At 49.7% G+C, this 22,712-nt stretch overlaps 2 protein-coding genes across 13 annotated transcripts in view; one reads left to right on the top strand and one right to left on the bottom strand.

The window, feature by feature from the left end:
* Nucleotides 1-22,712, bottom strand: part of EPB41L4B (erythrocyte membrane protein band 4.1 like 4B) — a 200,836-nt gene that overhangs the window by 81,981 nt on the left and 96,143 nt on the right. For 10 of the 12 annotated variants that reach the window (XM_060199039.1, XM_060199043.1, XM_060199041.1 and 7 more), the window contains exons 12-15: nt 21,347-21,456; nt 20,161-20,191; nt 14,659-14,692; nt 9,878-9,942 (exon numbers count right to left, since the gene is read on the bottom strand). In XM_060199039.1, coding sequence (XP_060055022.1) covers nt 9,878-9,942; nt 14,659-14,692; nt 20,161-20,191; nt 21,347-21,456 — 240 coding nt within the window. Of the gene's footprint in view, nt 1-5,423; nt 6,949-9,877; nt 9,943-14,658; nt 14,693-20,160; nt 20,192-21,346; nt 21,457-22,712 lie in introns of those variants that run through there. The other 2 variants (XM_060199051.1, XM_060199042.1) reach the window with 2 other exon arrangements.
* The window catches only part of ABITRAM (actin binding transcription modulator), a 378,866-nt gene that overhangs the window by 304,624 nt on the left and 51,530 nt on the right, over nt 1-22,712 (top strand). The window lies entirely within an intron of this gene.

The raw sequence follows: 22,712 nt of genomic DNA, 5'->3' as shown, positions 1-22,712 counted from the left end.
GCCGTGTTCTCATCTGCAGATGGAAAGTATGGTCCCTGTTCTGCCTGCTCTGTTCTTTGCTGGCATTCTCAGACAGAAATACCAACTCGACTTCATTTTATCCCCTTTCCAAAGATCCCTGTGGTGTTTCTGCTCTTAGCTCGTAGAGATGTGTCTTGATGTACTGTGTGATCTCTCCTTTGATACCAAACGCCCCTTCCACAGATAAACTTAGACTGTCAACATCTTGACCCAGCACCCCGTAGAAGCTACATTTCTTGAACTAGACTTTGAATCTAGTTGTCCTCCTCCTCCTCCTCCTCCTCCTCCTCCTCCTCCATTTCTCACCGTGTGGACAGCTGGAGTCTTCAGTCTAAAGATGGACTAAAAATCGCCACCAGTTCGAGTGAAAACAATGCAGCTCAAATATGTAATGTCCTTTAAATCTCTTCGCAGTGCGATATTATTAAATTCCATTTGGGACAAAGAAAAGGAAGCAAAGGGAAGTAGCGGGCCCACGCTCTCAGGTTGCAGAGCAGCAACAATGGACTTCAAACAGCACGAGAGTCTTCAGTCCTCACTTCTCACCCTGTGAGGACCTGAAGGGTCTTGTCACCAGTGGACCCACAACTTAGCCTGGGTTCTGCAGCCTCTCCCTCAGCCTGCAACGACCTCATTTTGCAGTCTACCAACTACGACCTCTCTCCCTTCAAGGGCTCTGTCTTGCCATGGGTCCTTAGGTGGGTGTGCCCAGACCCTATCCTTGTCCACCAGTTAGAATTTATCAGCCTCTTGTTTCTGCAGCGACGGGGAACAGAACAGACACATAGTCCGGGTGTAATAAATCTAGATGGAGGCTGTGATGAAATTAAAGGCGTGTGAACAAGCCGTATCATTCTCAGGTTCTCCTCCATCCTGAGCCTAAGCACAACGTGCCCACATACTTCCTTTTTGACGTCATGAAGCAGGTCTGCAGGTGTCTCTCTGTCTCTCTCCCTCTCTGTCTCTCTCCTCTCCTCTCTAAATTTCTCTGTGTCCTGTCCAGTAAAATGGAAAAAATTATGGCCTCCAGGAGCAGTGGATTGGTAGTGCTGGTACCCCAGCAATAACCCTGGAGGCAAAAACAAACAAAACAGAAAAAGAAATGCTGAGGTCTCACCCCAACCAGTGAAACAGCGAGATCTCCATTTTCAGTAGGTAACCTGAGGGGCCCTTTGGCTCCCAGTGTTGGGTGACGCAGGCCTAGATGCAGAGCGACTGAGAAAGGATTCCGCTGACAGGCAGCTGAATGTCCACTCTGCTTCCGTTCCACCTTCAGGTCCTCCTGGGACTTAACAGTGCGCCACCCTGGCACCTTGCGTGTATAAAGGGACTGTCCTTTCCTTAACAACAGCTTTCTCCTCCTCTCCACCCCCACGCATGGTGTTTGAGGCAGCAGAAGTCAGTCTTCCCAGGCCCACTTGAGGTGTTCTCCTGGTACTTCTGGAAGATTCCGTTATGTCAGGGAATTGACTTAGGGCCAAGTCTGGGAAATATGGATCCCAAGGGATCAATATGGCTGCTCAGGGAATTCTCTGAGGAGCTGAGATCATGAAGGGCTGGTTGACAGCAGGAAAGGTACGGGCGATGGAAAGGCTCCGTCACGAGCTGTGTTCTGAACAGAACCCTGGCGGCCAGGATCAGGGACCAAGGAGACTGCAGTATTAAGAGACAAGAAAAGGCATGGAAAGACCCCCACCCACACAGTCCTAACCCCCCACCTCTGCATTTAGAAGATTTTTTTTTCAGAAGAAATGGTAGATAGAGCAAGAAATGAATAGGAAAAAAAGGTTTTGAGGATGAAAGCAATTGCCCAGCTTGCTTTTAAGACTTCCTGTCCATGTGAATTACCTCAGCCTGACAGCAATGTCCACTCAGTGAGGAGGTCACACCAAAGACATGGATGGGACAAGACTGGTAAGTCCCCATGTTCCCAAAATATAAGAACCGGGGGCCTGGTGGTGGTGCAGCTGGCTAAGCGCACAGGTCGCAGCCCCCGGCCCCTCACCTGCAAGGGAAGCTTTACAAGCAGTGAAGCGGGTCTGCAGGTGTCTATCTTTCTCTCTTCCTCTCTATCCCCCCTCTTCTCTCAATTGGTCCTATTCAATAAAATGGAGAAAATAGCCACCAGGAGCAGTGGATTTGTAGTGCTGGCACTGAGCCCCAGCGATAACACTGGAGGAAAAGGAAAAAGAAAAAACAAACAAACAAACAACCTTACGGCAGTTGTTAGGAGCTCTGAGGTCATGAGCTGGGTTTGGCTGGCAGGTGGGGCTCCAGGAGAAGACACTCAGGAGCCCTTCGGGAGGACACAGAGGGCTGCTGGAAGTCTCTGTTCAGACAACAAACAACACCCTTGCAGAAGGGACCGTTTGTGATGTGTGTTGGCACCCACAGGGTGACTAGGCTCCTGGGACAGGGTGCAGAGAGATGGCGGCTTCTTTCTAGAGACGGGGTGCTGAGATGCAGGGCTGGTTACAGGAAGAGGGAGTCACAGGGCACTCTGCCGTGATGTGTGGAACAAGGCCTAGAGCCCTGCGGTGCCCGGGGTCTGAGAAGTCATGAGCCGGCTGATGGGTGAACAGACTCTGGCTGATGACGGCCTCTCGGTGGAGTCAACTTCTAGGCCTGTTTCAACACCATGTAGTGACAGCCTCGTGGAAATGTGTGTAGGGTCCCCAGCGTGGGGCAGGGATGACAGCACAAGGGCCGGGAGTCCTATGTGCCCGATTTCCTGCTGAGCAGCTATGGAAGCAGGTGCACACTGCTCTGCTCAAGCCTAAGCCCCGGTCTCCCCGTGTGTGCACTGAGGACCCCTCACAGCACCGAGAGGAAGTGAGTGGTGTGGGTCCTGCAAAGCACACGTCTGGCTACTAGCTCTGGCAGTCCTGTGAGTCCTTGACCTCTACAGAGGCCTGTGCATCACACAGCTGGGAGGGAGGCCTCTGCCCTGCCCAACATTAACTACACCAATGCGCCAGACGAGAGCACCAGGGGCACCGATGTATACCAGGAGCCACATCCAGCACCCTGGAAAATGGACAGACACTGAGATGACACATGGTACAGACACACGTGGCGCCCAGGCTGGGTACAGTGGTTATGGGATCTTGGCAGCAGTTCCGACATGATGCCTGCTATCTGGTCAGCTGCTTCCTTGAGAATGGACGCAGAAAGATTCACTGGATGACAAAACCTGGAAGCAACCCAGGTGTCCAACAGCAGATGAGTGGCCGAGCAAGTTGTGGTCTATATACACAATGGAATATGACTCAGCTATTAAAAATGGTGACTTCACCGTTTTCAGGTGATCCTGGATGGACCTTGAAAATTTCATGTTAAGTGAAATAAGTCAGAAACAGAAGGATGAATATGGGGTGATCTCACTCTCAGGCAGAAGTTGAAAAACAAGATCAGAAGAGAAAACACAAGTAAAACCTGAACTGGAATTGGTGTATTGCACCAAAGTAAAAGACTCTGGGATGGGTGGGTGGGGAGAATACAGGTCCAAGAAGGATGACAGAGGACCTAGTGGGGGTTGTATTGTTATATGGAAAGCTGAGAAATGTTATGCATATTCAAACTATTGTACTTACTGTCGAATGTAAAACATTAAGTCCCCAATAAATAAATTAAAAAAATAAATATAGGGCAGATCAAGAGCTGGGCAACGGCACCTGCGTGGAGTCCTATCAGGGGATGGCATGTGCCAAGAAGCAGAAGTAGCCTGATGTGCTTGGAGAGGAATTAGCAAGGTGAGGATAGGCTTGAGCAAGAGCAGAGATGCAGACTTCACTGAAAGCCCAGAGAGGCGGCCCGGAGACTCCACTCCACGGGGATGGAGAACACAGGCAGATGGCAGAGTTTGTAAAAAATGCTCTGGGGCCTGCACAGCATAAGCTTGTCAAAAGAGCCCGGAACCAGGGACATTTGCAAAAGCACCTATTAGCCGGAGAAAGGAGGTTGCTACAGAGATCATGAAGAAGCCAGAGAGAGAGAGAGAGAGAGAGAGAGAGAGGGAGGGAGGGAGAGCGCGCTAGAGCGAGTGTTAAACGCAGATGCGAGGGAGGCCGATGTGAAGGAACCCAGGGGAGCTGCCTGGACACGGGCCACAGGGCGGAGAGCTGACACGCCACATGAACCTTTCTGCTGAGCAGACCAGAGGCCACGGCGTGGGACTGTCGTGCCTTCCGGTGGAGGGACTGGGGATCCAGCACTCTGGTGGAGGAATGGTTCAGAGTTGTACCTGTTATCTGCTGATTCTGTAAATCAATATTAAGTCGCGAATAAAAAATAAATTAATTTTAAAAAGAAAAGAGAACATGGGCAAAAGATTTTCTTGTTTTTAATGATCTTTATTTATTGGATAGACAGCCAGAAATCTAGAGGGAAGGGAGAGATAGGGAGGGAGAGAGTCAGAGAGACACCTGCAGCCCTGCTTCACCACTCGCAAAGCTTCCCCCTGCAGGTGGGGGCCGGAGGCTTGAACTTGAATCCTTGAGCACAGTAACATGTGCACTCGCTCAGGTGCGTGCGCCATCACCCGCCCCGCCCCCCAAACTTTTTTTCCCACTAAGAATGAACTTGGTTTCTGACATGTCAGCTTTAGGTGTAGACAGGACACAGACGTTGAAGTGTCAGTCTAACGTGCATGGACACAGCCACGTGGAGACAAGAGCCGCAGAGACAACAGCACCAGGAATCATGGCAGGTGAAGAAGACCCAGGCAGGTCGGTAAGCAAGGAAAGCGGCAGGGAGAGAAGGCAGCCCCTGACAGACAGATTCTTAACAAGAAGACAGGGGAGATGTTCTAGTGACCAGAGAAATAGCCAAAGGGCTGAAAGATCACATAGCGCAGAACCCAAGAGCCCACACTCAAAGACCTGCTGGTCCCCACCATCCAGTGCAACAGACCAAGTGCCAACACACCGAGGAGTGAAAAGCAGACGCTTGGCCAGAAGCGCACACAGCCCTACAGTGATTACAATGCTTGCTTACGGACAGCTGAATCCACTCGACTTTCTTGAGGCAGAAAGATCTTTATTAGAAGGTAGTGACACATAACATCTCCAAGTGATCACAAACACAGGCCTGGACGTCTCTCTGCCAGGAACACCAGAGGCAGCCAGGACAGACGCGGCAGGACTGAATGGGGGTCACCTCACTGTCACCACACCTACTGATCAGCACCGGTGACCAGCTGCTTACTGACTAACACCTTCCACAGAGCTGCTGCAGATGGACGAGTGCCCCAGCCGGCTGCGTGCCACCTACAGAACCACTCCTCCTCCTCCAGCAGCATCATGCTAGGGGCTCCATGCCATCTGGCCAAACACTTCCCTTCAGCCTTCTAACTAACGTTCCCTACAAAGGATGCTTCTGTGCAGAACAAAATGAAGATGGAGTTCAAAAAAAAGCAAGAGAAATCTTTATTTCTTAGAAACACATTCACGAGCATGTGTGGATAAGATGGAATGATGGAGAACAGGTTTACTTGTAAGAAGCAGAGGCAGCACTCAAACACCTGGAAACAAAGACAGCAGCTGTCAGCAAGCACCGCAGGGAGCTCACAGGCCGCCCTCCTCGCAGAGCGTGCAGCTCAGCCCCTGCAGCTCAGCCCCTGCAGCTCAGCCCCTGCTTGTAGACCGGTTTGGTAGTAACCAAAAAATAAAACCATCTGCTCTTCATGTTAAAATACCTCAGTGAATGCTAATACATATATTTTTAGAGACTTGAATGGGCCAAGTAATAACATATATAAGAGACAGTACAAGAACTGGTTTCACAAAAAAAAAAAATTAAAATCTCAGGTCTGTTATGAGAAGAAAAAAAAAAGTTTGACTCATGGCTTGAAATGGAGGGGAAATAAATATTCTGGTCTGCATTCTACCCTAACAGACAACATACTGATACCTACTCTCGGATTGCACATTGCTTTTTCAAGGAGTCTAGGGTACAAGCCAACCCTGAGATTCTGAAAGTTCCGACTGCGTTTACTCAGCATCAGGTGTCCTGAAATCACGAGGCAGCAGCAGCAGTCACAACGCCACCGAGGTTCGAGCAGAGTCCAGCAACGTGGGCGCCACGTGGCTCATCAGCTCCCACAGGTAAGGCGGCCAAGCTGCCCTGCTTACACAGCCACCAGCGCGCCAGACACTCGACGGCTCTGGAAGGTGCGGTCCGCTCAGAGAAGGGAATACTGCGGCATCGCTACCAGAAATCCCAACAAAAGCTCTATCTTCAGGCTAACATCTTGATGCATCGCAGAGTTTTCGAGCTGGCAAAGACCGAGGCAGTCGTTTAGTAAAGCCCTCTCTCTTCAGACGGGGGACTGTGGCCAGCCAACGGGGCACACGGCAGAGAGGAGGCTAACTGACAGTCTCCACCTTCCAGGACTCCGCGGGCCTCCAGGCAGAGCTCTGCTCTCCAATCCTTGTAGTTTCATTGGGCTCCATTCATTAAATAACAAAAAACAGTCCCAAAAAATATCAGGTGCAAGGCAAAATGATAAAGAGAGACTTTGACTCCTATTTAAAAATCAGAAAATTCAAATGATTCCTGAGCCTGTGACTACCGTCATCCTCTTAAGAACGCAGTTACCATGCAGCAAACGCTGACTAGCTAGATGATTCTTTTCAGATATCTACACGGAAACTGGGTCCACCTTTCCAGAACTCTCCCTCACAGACACGTTTACCAAACACGTCCGAATGACGCCGAGATGCTCTGCATGGAATGTAAGGCAACCACGGTGGTGAGTGGCCATGAGACGGTCCAGGCTCTCAAAGTGCTGTCATGAGTTTATCTCGATACATCAGGCTCCGTGTTCCTCCTAGATTCTTCTGGTTCTGGTCGAGGACATAATCAAAATGGCTGTCGTCTCCACTGGCCGGTTCTTTCCGGTGTGGCCTGTCATCCTGAAAGGATGGACTGTTTTGTTTGCAGAGTGAATGGTTAGTGAGGAAATGGAAGAAACTTCAGCAATGTGAGACAACAAAGCAAAAAGGAAATGGGCAGGAAAAACCATGAACCACAAACGAGGGTGGTCTACAAATTGGAATGAATGAAAGCATTTTCTGATTGAAAGGACTTTTAAAAATTCAGGCATGGGTCAGCTCTGGTACGCAGAACAACTTGTCTATGGTCCTATCATTCTTCCTTCAAGAGAGAGAGGTGATAGAGTGACTTTGGGGAGAGTTAGGCAGAGGTGTAGAAAGGCCTCTGCTAGGGGGAAATCTCAAAATCTGCTAACCAGTTAATGGGTGCTGGGTGGCATTTGCCAAAGATGTTTGCTGGGGTCATCTTGGGGAGATCTTCTCTGTCAAGCTCCACAAGGGTCTGCTCACTGTCTAACCCCAGAGAGTCTGATAAAATGCAATGATAAAATACCAGAGATTCTGACCCAGAAGGTGTGTGTGTGTGGGGGGGGGGGCAGAGAGTCTATGTTTGATAGTCTGAGCATGGGTGTGAGAATATAAGAATCTTCTCCCTGGCAGACAGACGACCTCACCAATGTGTTCTGGAACCTCACCTCCCCAGAGCCCAGAACTCTACCCCACCAGGGAAAGACAGAAACAGGCTGACAACAATAGAAACCTGCCAACACCCATGTCCAGCGCAGAAGCAATGACAGAAGCCAGAACTCCCACCTGCTGCTCCCCATAAAGAATTTTGATCCATGCTCCCAGAAGAAGAGAAATGATAGAGGAAGATGACCAGAGGGCTCTGGACTTTAAATCCATCAGGACCCGGAGAGAGAAGAAGAAAAGAGGAGGGACATTTGGATATAGTAATAGATGTGTGATTTTGAACAGAAAGGGCAAATGTAGACAAATATAGACAGAGGAGAGGTGGAAATAATAGTCAACCCATATCTGCTCCCTCAGGGGAACTGCTGCAGCTCCCAACAGAGGGGGTGGGGGTTCAGGACGCTGGTGGTAGGAACGGTGTGGAGTTGTGCCCATTCTTAGACTTTTGTAAATCAATATTTAATCGCCAATAAAATAACAATGACAATAATAATAACATGAGAAGCTTCCAGGTTCAGCTGGCCAGGCAGCAGCACCATGAGAGAGAAGCACTGTTCTGACCTTGCTAAGAATTCGTCCTGTGAAATGCCGGGTCATGCCGTGAAAGAGGACTAATGGGGTAAAGTAGGTAGTAAGAATACCAGAGTCTGTAAAAACAGCTTCTCTGTAAATCTCTCCTGTTTCACATGGCTGGAAAATAAGCTGCTTTTACAACACACAAACACTTAGACTCATTATTCCGCTAGTCTATCCTGCTGCAAAAAGTTACTTGAGTGGGAGTCGGGCTGTAGCGCAGCGGGTTAAGCGTAGGTGGCGCAAAGGACAAGGACCGGCATAAGGATCCCGGTTCGAGCCCCAGGCTCCCCACCTGCAGGGGAGTCGCTTCACAGGCGGTGAAGCAGGTCTGCAGGTGTCTGTCTTTCTCTCCCCCTCTCTGTCTTCCCCTCCTCTCTCCATTTCTCTCTGTCCTATCCAACAACGACAACAACAACAATAACTACAACAATAAAACAACAAGGGCAACAAAAGGGAATAAATAAATAAAATATTTAAATAAATAAATAAATAAAAAGAAACAGTCTTTGTTTTAAAAAAAAAGTTACTTGAGTATCAGGTGTTTAGGATAACACCTTGCTGCTGTCTGCTATGACCCTCAAGCCTGGCTAAGAGCAGATGGTTTCACCTGCCTCACTCTGCCGCACAGACTCTGATCTACCAGCCACACGGAGAAACGACGTGATGCCGGCTGACTTCTATGTTTCTGAAAGAGTTTCATACAGAAACACCAAGTAAGGGGGGCTGGGTGGTGGCACACCTGGTTAATCACACCTAGTCCTAAGCGCAAGGACCTGTGTAAGGATCTGGGTTCAAGCCCCTGCTTCCCACTTGCAGGGGTCCACTTCACAAGCTGAGAAGCAGTGTTGCAAGGGTCTCTCTCTCTCTCTCTCTCTCTGTCTCTCTCTTCCCCACCCTCTTAGTTTATCTCAGTCATATCTAATTTAAAAAAATGGAAAAAAAAAAAGGCCAACAGGAGCAGTGGATTCTTAGCACTGGACTGAGTACCAGTGATAACCCTGGAGGTTAACAAAGAAAAAGGCAAGAAGGAAGGAAGAAAAATAACAGAAAAATAACAGCCAACCACCCCACATATCAATAAGGACGATCTAAAAATCAAACCTTAGAAGGAACTTAGAAAGGATTGTGGTGGGTTAGGGCTGAAGTGGTGAACAGAGTGCTCAGGCTGAGCCCCCCAGTGTATGTCCTGGAGAAATCTGTTTGCAAACAGCCACACTTGTTATGAACGTGTTATCGATGGCTGCTTCCCACTCTACTGCAGAGCCGAGTCCTTGAATAGAGACCACAAAGGGCCTTTACGAGAGTCCTGAGCTCAGAGAGGACGCCAGTACTACAAAGTGCTAGCACTCACCCCATCCTTGGGGAAAAAAATCTTTTCAAAAAGCTCATGGTGGAAAATGCACACTTGTCTCATTCTTTTAAGTAGATACATTCTTACAGCAGGACAACTTTACTTAGAAACATTTAAATGACAGTTAAAATAAACAAGCAAAAACGAATCCAAAATATCTGAGGTTAGAGTGGCAAAGAAACCCAAACCAAGTCATTTTTCCTTTCATCCAGCAGAAAGCTCTGGCCTATCTGGTCTCACCGTGGGTTGCTTTATCCACAAGTCGATCATCTCTGCTGTGACAAGGCAGCTGTCAGCACTTGTTGCTGATGCAAAAACCTCACACTACAAATCAGCAGAATACAGGCTTCTGCAGAGAAGAGGCAGACCTGGAAGAGCAAAGCTCCAGAGCCCGGACACTTACCTGACGTTTGGCGAGTGAGGGTGCCACCGCGGCTGGCTGGGGTGCACGCTGGCATGGTACTGGGGCTGGAAACAAAGCACCGCACCGGATTACTCCGCGACCTTTGCATTTCAACGCTCTTCATTCACTTCCTGTCTTGCTGGCAGACACCGAGGGGCAGATGGCTGGGAATGGCAGCCCTGCCAAACCCCCGGGCAGGGACAAATGTTTCCCAGGGAGGTCGTGTTTCCCCCACAACACAAACTCAGGGATGGGGAGCCTTTCCTTGGAAGAAAGGGGACAGCATTTGCCTTGAACAAGCCCGGAACCTGGCCCTCAGTGCAGAGCAGACACGGGAGGGACTCCCCACTCTCTGCAGGGAGGCGGGTCAGCCTGCTCTGCCCCTCGAGGAAGACGGGTCCTGACATGAGAGCAGCCTAGAATGTTCCAGCTGTGACCATGGACTGTGAACTCAGACTGACAGGGACTCGGAGGCCACACAGGGCCATGAATAGACATGGGCCCTGGGGTCAGATCAGTGGGGTAAACAGTTAATGTTTATATATATTTCCTCTGCCTTAGTCCAGCTTTCTAGCCCTATCTCAACTCTGACACCATCTCCCCAGACAATACTTGTAGTCCACCTGCATGCTAGCTGTCAGGCTCGGGCAAACGTTACTGAAGTCATGGGCCCTGGAACATGCCTAAAATAGACTTCCTGGCTTCTTCCCACATGAAGGCCCTTAATCATCTGCTCTATTCCTATCTTGGGTCCCTATTTATTAAACAATTTGTCCTACTTTATATCTTACCACCTTTCAGCCACCTAGTGGCAGACACTACCGTGACACCATCCTGACCTCCCTGGGAAGATGCCCTCACCATGTGTCCTGCAGCCTCCCCTCCCCAGAGCCCTGCCCCACTAGGGAAAGACAGACACAGGCTGGGAGTGTGGATCCACCTGCCAACACCCATGTCCAGCGGAGAAGCAGTGACAGAAGCCAGAACTCCCACCTTCTGCTCCCCATAAAGAATTTGGGCCCATCCTCCCAGGGGGATAAAGAATAAGGAAACTTCTAATGGAGGGGATGGGACACGGAACTCTGGGGGTGGGAACTGTGTGACATTGTACCCATTATCCTACAATTTTATTAGTCATTATTAAATCACTAATAAAAATTTAAAAAAAACCTCAAAAGTAAAATCCAGAGACCCCAGCAAAGCACAAAATGCTACTGTGTTCCAAATCGACGAGTTGTTAACTGGTAATTTCTCCTTTATCCACTGGCCCTTGTATGATCCATACTGCTGCTACATTCAAGTGACTTTGAGAATGTAGGTAGAGTGAAAAAAACTCAAAAGTAAAAAAAGAAAGAAAGAAAGGAAGGAAGGAAGGAAGGAAGGAAGGAAGGAAGGAAGGAAAGCCCTGGAGTGTCCAGGACAGGTGACCCTCCTCTCTCTGCAGGAGAAGGAAGCTGCCAAAAGCACTGGAAGCGTGGCCAGTAATCCCCAGCAACAATCTCTGCCGCTGTTGAAGTGAGGACAGCCACGTCTGCTGGTTCTGTCTGCACACCGACCAAGACAGGACGGGGACACCAAGCCCACAGGGCTGCTGGTGGACTCTTTCTTCTGCCTTCTCTTACGCAACAAAAGCAACTGTCTAAAATGCGATCCAAAGCAAAATGCCAAAAATAAAATAACCCCCAAACCTAACCTCTCAGAGCACTTACTCTCCTGAGAAGATGCAAGGAAGGGAGTTGTTCAATTTGAAATGAGAAAAACAGAGCCTGACTGGTGAGAATAAACAGATGGGTAGCGGGCTGCCCTCCCTCCCGCGGCCTGCAGAGGGCAGTGGTCCCAGACATTTCCAGAAGCCCTGAGGCTTGTTGGGGCTACACTTCCTACTAGACCAATTAGGCCTTCCTAACACATGTCACCAGTCTCGCCACCAATAGCCTTTAATTATTTCTCCCCTTCTTCAGCCTTCCCTGCTGTGTAGGTTAATAAGCAGAAGGCAGTTCTCTTGTTATGGAAAATTCCTACCAATTCTGTTCACTCCATTTTCATGGCTCTGACATACCCTCCCTGCATGCTCTGTATTCCACTGGCTTCTCTGAAGGGAAAAAAAAAATCCTGTCAGCAAGCGAAGTTTGCAGCCTCCAAAAGGCTCTGCTACAGGAAAAGAAAGAAATCTGAAAAACAGAGATCCTAGAAGTAGAGCTTGAGAGGTGACCGGGCTTGGGAATTTTCCCAAAGCTATCTTCCTATTTCTCTCTTTTACAGGACATGGAAACACAGGCAGTTAAGGTGATTTGCTCCAAACCGAGCTGCTTCAAGGTGGATTTGGCCAACCAGCCGAACTCCCCACCTGCATGAATGTGCCTGCTAGGTCTTCAACAAGAGATAATAACCTAGAGTAGAATTGGACTTGTTGTCTTATAACCTGCCTTCTACACAGCCACCACCGACTCAGCTGAGCAAGACAGAACGAGGACCCATGAAGCTCTGCAAGGACAGATCCCAGAAACTCCTGTGGCCTCCACTGTTGACTTAAAAAGGAACATTTTAATGTAAACCCACACGGCTCTCCACGTGGGCAGCACTGAGCCTGCTGGGGACAGCTGGGAGCACATGTGCATTTCTGCCTCTGGAAGCAAGCTGCCCTCAACTGCTGGGCAGAGAGTGAGGAAGCAGGGGCCGGGCGGTGGCACACCTGGTTGAACATACATGTCACAGTGTACAAGGACTCGGGTTCAAGCCCCCGGTCCCCGCTGCAGGAGGAAAGCTTCATGAGTGTCGAAGCATGGCTGCAGGTCTCTCTCTGTCTCTCTCCCTTTCTATCTCCCCCATTTCCTCTTGATATCTGGCTGTCTCTATTCAATAAATAATTTAAAAGAGAGAGAGAATTAGGAAGCTAAACATCCCACAACTCTAGAGATGGTCCCAAACAATGAAGAGCTGTCCCTCCCCAAAGGTCGAGCGTCTTCCCTTAGGGAGAGCACCGCAGTCTGTCCTTCGCAGTTGGCTAACCCCCTGGAGCTCAGAAAAAGATACAGGTCAGAACACCAGCCCCCACAAAAATCACTCTCAGCACATAGATGATAGCAAGGACATTCTCACCCATTTACTCCCCAAATCTGGGCAGAATCATAGGCGATCTCTAAGATGGGCAAGGTGCAGACGGCCTCGGGACTGCCCAGAGCTGGTGAGAGAACAGCCAAGCTGAGGCCCCACTTCTGCGGGCCTGATCTCAGCATTCCAGAGGGTGTTTGTTCTCTGAGGAAAGCCCACAGTGAGCACAAGGCAAAGCCCCTGGGGAGAAGGCGCAGGCAGAGAGCTGAGCCGAGACCGCTTTGATCACTTCTTCTCTCCGTCTTTCAAGCTATGACTGCTCAGCAACAATTCTCTCTTTCCCCAACATGGTAGCCACTCAAAGTGGAAAATGTCACAGTGACAGATAATCACAAGTAGGTGACCAGCATTTGGTCTGAGAGCGCAGTGGATAAAGCACTGGACCCTCAAGCTTGAGGTCCTGAGTTTGACCACTGGCATCGAATGTACCAGACGGATGCTCTGGCTCTCTCTCTCTCTTCTCTCCTTCTCTCTCTCTCTCTCTCTCCCTCTCCATCTCCCTCTCCCTCTCTTTCTTAGTAATACTGGGTTGCTGGAAAAGTCATAATGCATTTTTTTTGCACAGAAATACACATCATGACTTTTCTGGCAACTCAAGTGCATAAATAATAAACTTTTTTTTTTTTTTTTTAGATTTAATCACTTAAATAAAGCAAGGAGATAAGACAGGGAAACTAAGGTTCCCCTTGTCACGTGCAAAGAACTTTTTTACACAGCAGCTCTATTCTCTTCCTGGCTAGAAGACCATTTGACAAGATCCCTCTGGAACACCCTTAGGAGGCTTTAGAGCATACACGGGGATGCCCCCATCTTAGTGATTAATAGCCACAAGGATGAATGGATGGTCGACCACTAACCAGAATACGGCTGCAAAGTGCAGTCATCACAAGCTCAGTGCAGAGTATTGGTTACTGGGACACTGAAAACCAGACTGCACCCCTCAGACATTCATACCACCCAGAGGTTACTGGACAAGGGCGCTGTCAGGACCACAGGACCAGAGGCTTGAAGACTGAAGCCCAGGACCCCATTTCTAGAGATTCGGCTTCAGCATCTGATGGGATGGGGGGGAGGGGGAGGCCCAGACACTGGCTATTTTTTTAAAATTTTATATTATCTTTATTTATTTATTGGATAGAGACAGCCAGAAATTGAGAGGAAGTGGGAGACTGAGAGGGAGAGAGACAGAGAGGCACCTGTAGCCCTGCTTCACCACTCGTGAAGCTTTGCCTCTGCAGGTGGGGACCAGGGGCTTGAACCTGGGTCCTTGTGCATTGTAACACGTGCGCTCAACCAGGGGCGCCACCACCTGGACTCCATCCATCACGCCCTTTTCTGGAGGCACATTATCAAAGGGTTTGTGATCCCTGAGCCTTGGCAAGACAGCTTCGCTTAAGAGCCCCTGCGGGGTTGTGTTGGGCCATCCGGAAACTTACAGGTGTGTCCTGCAGCCTGCCGACTGGCAAGAAACAACAGACAGCTGAAAATGGCCAATGGGAAGTGGAAGCAGAGGGTGGGCGAGATTTTTCCTCTTAGATTTCTCAGAAGTGACAAAAAGGAAACACAAGCACTGCTATGATTTCTTCCAGGTCCGACCGGAAGCACAGTGACAACTCTGTGTGGAAAGCATTAGGGCCCGGGGTACAACAATCTGCAAGACAGTCTCTCACCTGGTAAGTGTGGACTTCGGGGTTCGCTTTAGAGCTGCAGGGAGAGAAACGATGCCAGGTTATAAATGTGAATCTTCATCCGTGAATCTAACAGTGACAAAGCACCCTGGCCACTGGTACCAACTTGTGAACACTATTCCTTTTGTGCTGCCCTCTGCATGTGTCAGAGGATTAGCCATCTGTAATGAACCAGCAGGCTCCCTTCCTCACAATCGAACCCACAAACCAAAAGGTGTAGGTCATATTACAAAAGTCCTGTCTGCGAGGTCATGTTTTGTTGGCAAAAAGGACGTCCTTTCAAATCGGGCAGGTCAAGCAATTTTAGCCGCCATCCCAGGCCCAGCATTTCTGGGCAGGGTCCATGTCACTATGGAGCTCTGGTGGTGCTGGGCTTTTTCCAGCTGGAAGGAGAGTGACCAGCCATGGGGGCCACAGTGCCAGCAACAGCAGGGCTGCTATCTGGACATACCACTCTGCTATCTGGCCGCCACTTCCTCCAGGTCAAGGCTTCCTACTGGGAACTTTGCATCTGTTATTGAATCCACACACCAAGCTCTGAGCTTGGTCAATGTCAGCACTTCACTTTCCAGTGAAAGACCAGTTGTCTAACAGAGACATCGGGAAATGTGTCAGGGTTAGCGGGTCAATGACAAGAAGGACTGGCTGGATTATCGACTCACTTGCAAAGCTAAATTCTCTCCACTAGGGCAAGAAAACTTCAGGCCTGAGAAAAGTTTCTGCCATCCTTAAGTACAACTCAACTTTGATAGACTCTTAGTCTAACTAGTGTGGTTAAAAATAGGGATGGAGGAGGCTGGTGTAAAATGAACTGTTTCGGGGGTCGGGCGGTGGCGCAGTGGGTTAAGCGCACGTGGCGCAAAGCGCAGGGACCGGCGTAAGGATCCCGGTTCGAGCCCCCAGCTCCCCACCTGCAGGGGAGTCGCTTCACAGGCGGTGAAGCAGATCTGCAGGTGTCTATCTTTCTCTCCCCTCTCTCTCTGTCTTCCCCTCCTCTCTCCATTTCTCTCTGTCCTATCCAACAACAAAGCAACGTCAACAATGGCAATAATAACCGCAACGAGGCTGCAACAACTAGGGCAACAAAAAGGGGGAAAAATGGCCTCCAGGAACGGTGGATTCATGGTGCAGGCACCGAGCCCAGCAATAACCCTGGAGGGGGAAAAAAAAAAAAAAAGAACTGTTTCAATCCACAAGCCAGGGGGCCAGGTGGTGACGCACAGGTTACAGTGCACAAGGACTCAGGTTCGAGCGTCTGATCCCCACCGGCAGGGGGAAAGCTTCACAGGTGGTGAAGCAGGTCTGCAGGTGTCTCTCTCTCCCTCTATCTCCCCTCCCTCCCTCTTTGATTTCTGGCTGTCTCTATCCAATAGATAAATAAATAATAAAAAATTAAAAAAATAAATCCACAAGCTGGAATTGGAAAGAGAGGCTACACACACACAAACACACACACACACACACACACACACACACACACACACACACACACACACACACACCACAGTCACTGCACTGACCATATGGCTAGGCGTCTGCTTGAGAGCAAGGCTTACTGCTACTCTAGCACAGAGCAGGAAACACAACTGGCAGGAGTCTTGCATGGGGTCTGACTGGCACCGTGTCCCATTCTTCAGGGAGGGCCAGTGCTCTGAGCTAGCTCCGTGCCAGCATCACCTCCATCTGGATCTGCGTCGGGAAGGCTAAGTGTCTGCAAGGTTCTGTTTTCCTGCTGTCATCTCTGCAGCCCAGAGTACGGTTTCTTCTAGTACGGTTTCTTCTTCAGCTCCCTGGCAACCCCACTCCCCCACGACCCCAGAGGCTGCAGAGAGCAACCCAACAGCTGCCAGCAGGAACTATTAGCTCCTCTGTCTCTAAAGGCTCTAGGGGGGGAAATGTCATTTTACGAGGGGGAAAATAAACAAACAAATCAATTACTTCCTTAGAAGCAAAGGAAGGTTACACTGAGAGCCAGACATGCTGAGAGGCTGAGCACGATGCCAATGCGTTTGGCAGGGCTGTTAGAAACAGAGCAGCCCTGCAGCCTCAAAACTAGCCCATGGTGACAGGGCGGGGCGGCTGGTGTGAGGGGAGACACAGCACGGCCGATCACAGGACGCTGAGGACCGGACCCAGACATCACAGGCAGCTGCTGATGCCCAGCAGGGCAGCTCTGCATTGAGAGGCAAGAGATGCAAGGCCCGTTCAGCTGTGTGGCCCGAGGGCTGGCTGTGTCCTGCAGAAGCAGGAAGGAGTCTGGGGTTTGCGGAGGCAGAGGAGGCCTTGAGCAGCCAGCATCGGATGTTCTCTGCTCTCTCACACTCACCCGGAAGAGCTCTTCTTTCTGCTCTATATTCTCTCTCTATCTCTCTCTCTTCCCTTATTTTTGTGTTTGCCTCCAAGGTTATTGCTGGGGCTCGGTGCCTGCACAATGAACCCACTGTTCCTGGAGGCCACCCCCCTCCCCTTTTGTTGCCCTTGTTGTTTTAGCCTTGTTGTGGTTATTATTGTTATTGTTGATGTCGTCAGTGTTGGGTAGGACAGAGAGAAATGGAGAGAGGAGGGGAAGACACAGAGAAGGAGAGAAAGACAGACACCTGCAGACCTGCTTCACCACCTGTGAAGCGACTCCCCTGCAGGTGGGGAGCCAGGGGCTCGAACCGGGATCCATACCTCGGTCCTTGTGCTTTGCACCACCTGCGTTTAACCCGCTGTGCTACCACCTGAGCCCCCCTTATTTCTTTTTATTTATTATTGAATAGAGACAGAGAAATTGATAGGGGAGGGGAGAGAGAAGAAGAGAGGCAAAGACACCTGCAGCCCTGCTTCACCACTCGTGAAGCTTTTCCCCTGCAGGTGGGGACCAGGGACTTGAACCTGGGTCTTTGCGCACTGGCATGTGAGCACTTAACCAGTCACCACCTGGTCCCCTATATGCTGGGTTTCTATGTCTGGTTTCTTTTCGGTTTTTTGTTTTTAACTAAAGAAAAATAAATTATCTTTATTTATTGGATAGAGAAAGCTATAAATGGAGAGGGAATGGCAAGCTAGAGAGGGAGAGAGACAGAGGGACACCTGCAGCCCTGCTTCACCACTCGTGAAGTTCTCCTCCTGCAGGAGGGGACTGGGGGCTTGAACCTGGGTCCTTGCGCACTGTAACACGTGCAATCAACCAGGCACGCCACCACTCAGCCCTTCTATGTGTGGTTTCTTCTGGGGGTTGAAAATCAGAGACTAAAAAAGGTGAGAGAAACACTGACTGGGTCCAACCTCTTTGTTTTCCAAGGAGAAGAAGCAAAAGCTTATGAATGGGAAAGCACCCGCCCCCAAAGCTGGCAGGAGGCAGAAGGCCCCCGGGCCCCTTGGTCAGCTTCCAGCACTGAGCAGGCTCCCCGTGCATGTGGCCACCCAGAGCTGCAATGGCCATGCCGTGCACATCCAGAAGCCGGGAGCCCTGTGCCTGTGAGGACCGGTCTGTGGCGAGAACAGGGGGAACAAGACATGAAATACTAGTCTGTGACTGCAGCTCCAGAGAATGACCTAGGAGGTCAAAAGCCACGTTAGACTAGACTTCCTAGCCTTTCCCCTAGTTCCATCTGCTCTATTCCTACCTCTGGCTTCCTGTTTACTAAACAATTGGTCCTGCTTTATATCTTACCACCTTTCAGCCACCAACTTGCAGTTGCTACCATGACACCATCCTGACTTCCCTGGGCAGACGCCCTCACCCATGTGTCCCAGAGCCTCCCCTCCCCAGACCCCTGCTCCACTAGGGACAGACAGACACAGGCTGGGGGTGTGGAGCCACCTGCCAACACCCACGTCCAGCGGAGAAGCAATGACAGAAGCCAGAACTCCTACCTTCTGCTCCCCATAGAGAATTCTGGTCCAGACTCCCAGAGGGATAAAGAATAAGGAAGCTAGGGAGTCAGGCGGTAGCGCAGCGGGTTAAGCGCACGTGGCTCAAAGCGCAAGGACCAGCGGAAGGATCCCAGTTCAAGCCCCGGGCTCCCCACCTGCAGGGGAGTCACTTCACAGGCGGTGAAGCAGGTCTGCAGGTGTCTGTCTTTCTCTCTCCCCCTCTGTCTTCCCCTCCTCTCTCCATTTCTCTCTGTCCTATCCAACAACGATGACAACAATAACTACAACAACAACAAAAAAAAACTAGGGCAACAAAAGGGAATAAATCAATAAATATATGTAAAAAAAAAAGAATAGGGAAAGGGAGGGGACATGGAACTCTAGTGGTGGGAATTGTATGGAATTGTGTCCCAGTTATTTTATAATCTTGTTATCATTAGTAAATCACTGGTAGTAATAATAGTAATACTACTACTACTACTACTACTACTAATAATAATAATAATAATAAAACAGTTCTTTCAGAGGACGAAGAGAGGTCCACACAGGGCATAAACAGACTTTCACCTAGGCATCACACTACTGACAGCCAGAGGCCACAACAGTCAGAGACACTAGGTCTGAGCCTTGCAGATTTACTTCACTGGCCAAAAGGGTGTGTGTGACCCCACTGAGGGTAGGGACTCAAGCTTAGCAGATGATCCCAGTGTACAGGAAAGACCAAGAATGACTGTGTTGGGGAGGGGGCTGGCCAACCACACTCCAGAGGCCTAATCTGATTCTGGTCCTCCACTGTGTCTGTAAGTTCTTTTCTTTTTTAAATTTTTTCCTTTTGACATAAAGCCCATCACTGCACTTACATGTTGTCTATAGTGCTTTCTGGCTACATTGGCAGAGCCAAGTAAGTGCGGAAGAGACAGCATAGCCTGCAAAATCTAAAATATTTACTCAGTGAGCTGGGGAGAGAGCATAATGGTTCTGCAAAGGATTCTCATGCCTCAGGCTCTGAATACTCAGGTTCAATTCCCAGCACCGCTCTAGCCCAGAGCTGAGGAGTGCCTCCCGGTAGAAAAAAACAATACTAACTGGCACTTGAGAGAAAGTTTCCTAACTCGCTTGAAAGACTTTGATTTCTCTTCTTTGACAGCTCTTCTTCCTGCAGGAATTTTAATAAAGGTGCTTCACAAAGGCTGTCCACATCATCTGCCTATGAACACTGGACCTCACGGCAGGCACAGATGTCACACTTGTTCTAGGGTGGCCTTTCTCAAGCACTGAGTCTTTCTTTCCCAACACTGCCTGCAATGCCATTAGCACAATGGCCCGTTACAGTTACACATTCCTATCACCTTTATCACCTACTGTTACAGTAAACAAAGCTGCCCAAACAAAGCAACTGTGCTTTCAAAAAACAAAACAAAACGACAAGAACTGCCTCGGAACATTCTGTTGTGCACTTATTGAAGAGCCAGGCAGCAGAAAGGAAAAAATAAAAACAAGCAAACAGACACCTTAGCAGATGACTCACTCTATAGCTTAACTGTATTAAGGAAACAGTCAGTATTAAAAATAAACATAATAATCAGAGAACATAACCATAGCCCAGAGGCAGGGGGCACTTACCAGAGCTGAGCTGCTATCACCGGGTTGCTTGCTTTAGAGAGAAAACAGAGAAGTTTATCTTAGAGAGCTCGGTCCGAGCTCTCTGTGACCCCAGAGCGACTCCAGGCCCAGGAGTCAGAATGTTCACCTCGGATACTTGTCCTTTCCAGAGGAAACCTAAACTGTTTTCCCTGTTCACCCAGGGAAAGTTCACCGAGCAGGTTCAAAGATGCAGACGCAACAAACACAGTCCTCGCTCTTACAAAAGAAGCTTGCAGTCCCCGCACAGAGTCGGGGAGGTGTGGAAAACTGCCAAGGTGGTGGCAAAGGCTGAAATACCTAGAGATATGTGAGGAGCTCGCTCTTGCTCTGGCTCTGGCTCGCTCGCTCGGGGTGGTCTGACTGGGCCAGGCTGCGAGGTCCTGGGAGAGCAGCATGCCGAGAGGGGAGAGGGCGAGCTTATCAATCCAGACTCCATCTCATCGCCAATAGAAAGAACGCGGCATGGACCACACCGAGATGACACAGACGTCAGAGCGCTGGCAGGAGATGGCGGCCAAGGAAAGAACTCACGGGAGAGTGACTGTGAAGGAGCGTGGACGGCAGCTGCAGAGCCTGGGGTCTGACACAGCACCGAGACTCCCCATGAACGCAGGTGAGAGAACTCCCCTCCCTCCTGTGACGGCCACCAAGGGACCTTTCTAGGGGCGGGGAGGGGCAGAGGAGCTGCCATGAAGGCTGATCCCAAGGGCCGGTGGTGCCTGGCATGCCAGCAGAGCCAGATTCAGCCACGTGCAACCTCAAGTCTGCCCTGGCAGCGTCAGAATCCTGCTCAGCATGCGACGGACGCCCCATCCAGAAACTGCAACTGGACTGTTTTCTCCTCTAGGATCAGAGACCATCTTCCTTAGGCAAGAGGTGTTTTTAAACCCATGATGTTCCTGAGAGATCCCAGCCCCCAGAGCAGCAACAAGGCACAAGAAACGGGAAAGGAGCAAGAGAAAACAACCCAACCCAGTGGGGAAAGACTCAAGACATGGGGCTGACAGACGTGGCCCAATTCCCGTCAAGAGAAAACCCGTCTGGTTTCCCCAGAGGCTTTGGGCTGACAGAGCTGAAGAAAAGGGTCCTTCCCAGGCCATTCTAGCCAGGTCTGGGGCACTTAGCCACTGCGGAAGGTTTCAGGGCAGAGAAGCCAGCACCGCACCTTTGAACGTCGAGTGTCTCCGGGATGGGTAGCGCTTGCTGGGCTTCCTCTCAAAAGTGCTGGTTCTTCTTAGCCTGGAGCCGTGCGTAGCCTGGTACTCCGTCCGCCCACTGCAGAGAAAACATTTTAAGGCTTGCGACCCACGTCAGCATATCAGCACACGTATCTGGAAGTGAACTTTGACTGCCAGGAGCTCTAAGGTAACTCTCAATGTCCGGAATGCGCTTGGTAAAGACACACTGAATCTAGCCTCCCATTTAGGAAGAAGGCTCCTTTTGCCAAACACAAGCTGGGCAAAGGGGCAGAGATTCCAGCCAAAGGACCAAGTCAGCAACTGGAACATCTGCTAGTGGGTCTGAGCACTTGCGATATCTGAACAAGAAAACACCTCTAGCGAGTCAGGCTGTAGCGCAGCGGGTCAAGCGCAGGTGGCGCGAAGCGCAAGGACGGGAGTAAGGATCCTGGTTCGAGCCCCCAGCTCCCCACCTGCAGGGGAGTTGCTTCACAAGTGGTGAAGCAGGTCTGCAGGTGTCTGTCTTTCTCTTCCTTCTCCGCCTTTCCCTCTTCTCTCCATTTCTCTCTGTCCTATCCAACAACGACAACAACAATAATAACTACAACAACAATAAACAACAAGGGCAACAAAAGGGAAAAATAAGTAAAATGGAAATTAAAAAGACAGACACATAAGAAGACACCTATAAAATAAAATTTTAAATAAATAATAAAAGAGGTGGGGGTCCATAGCATAATGGTTATGCAGAGACCCTCTTGCTTGAGGCTCCCAAGTCCCAGGTTTAATCCCCTGCACCACCATAAGCCAGAGCAGTGCCATGGTTAAAAAAGAAAAGAAAATACTGGCCTTTGCTTAAAACACTTTAAATATTTATTTTATTTATTTATTCCCTTTTGTTGCCCTTGTTGTTTTATTGTTGTAGTTATTATTGTTGTTGTCGTTGTTGGATAGGACAGAGAAAAATGGAGAGAGGAGGGGAAGACAGAGAGGAGGAGAGAAAGATAGACACCTGCAGACCTGCTTCACCGCCTGTGAAGCGACTCCCCTGCAGGTGGGGAGCCGGGGTTCGAACCGGGATCCTTATGCCGGTCCTTGTACTTTACGCCACCTGAGCTTAACCCGCTGTGCTACAGCCCGACTCCCTTAAAACACTTTTTTAAAAAAGTTTTTTTTAATATTTATTTTCCCTTTTGTTGCCCCTGTTGTTTTATTGTTGCAGTTATGACTGTTGTTGTTATTGATGTCATCGTTGTTGGATAGGACAGAGAGAAATGGAGAGAGGAGGTGAAGACAGAGAGGGGGAGAGAAAGACAGACACCTGCAGACCTGCTTCGCCGCCTGTGAAGTGAC

The sequence above is a fragment of the Erinaceus europaeus genome, chromosome 10, assembly GCF_950295315.1.
Source record: "Erinaceus europaeus chromosome 10, mEriEur2.1, whole genome shotgun sequence".
Lineage (NCBI taxonomy): Eukaryota > Metazoa > Chordata > Mammalia > Eulipotyphla > Erinaceidae > Erinaceus > Erinaceus europaeus.
This window is presented reverse-complemented; position numbering and strand designations above follow the sequence as displayed.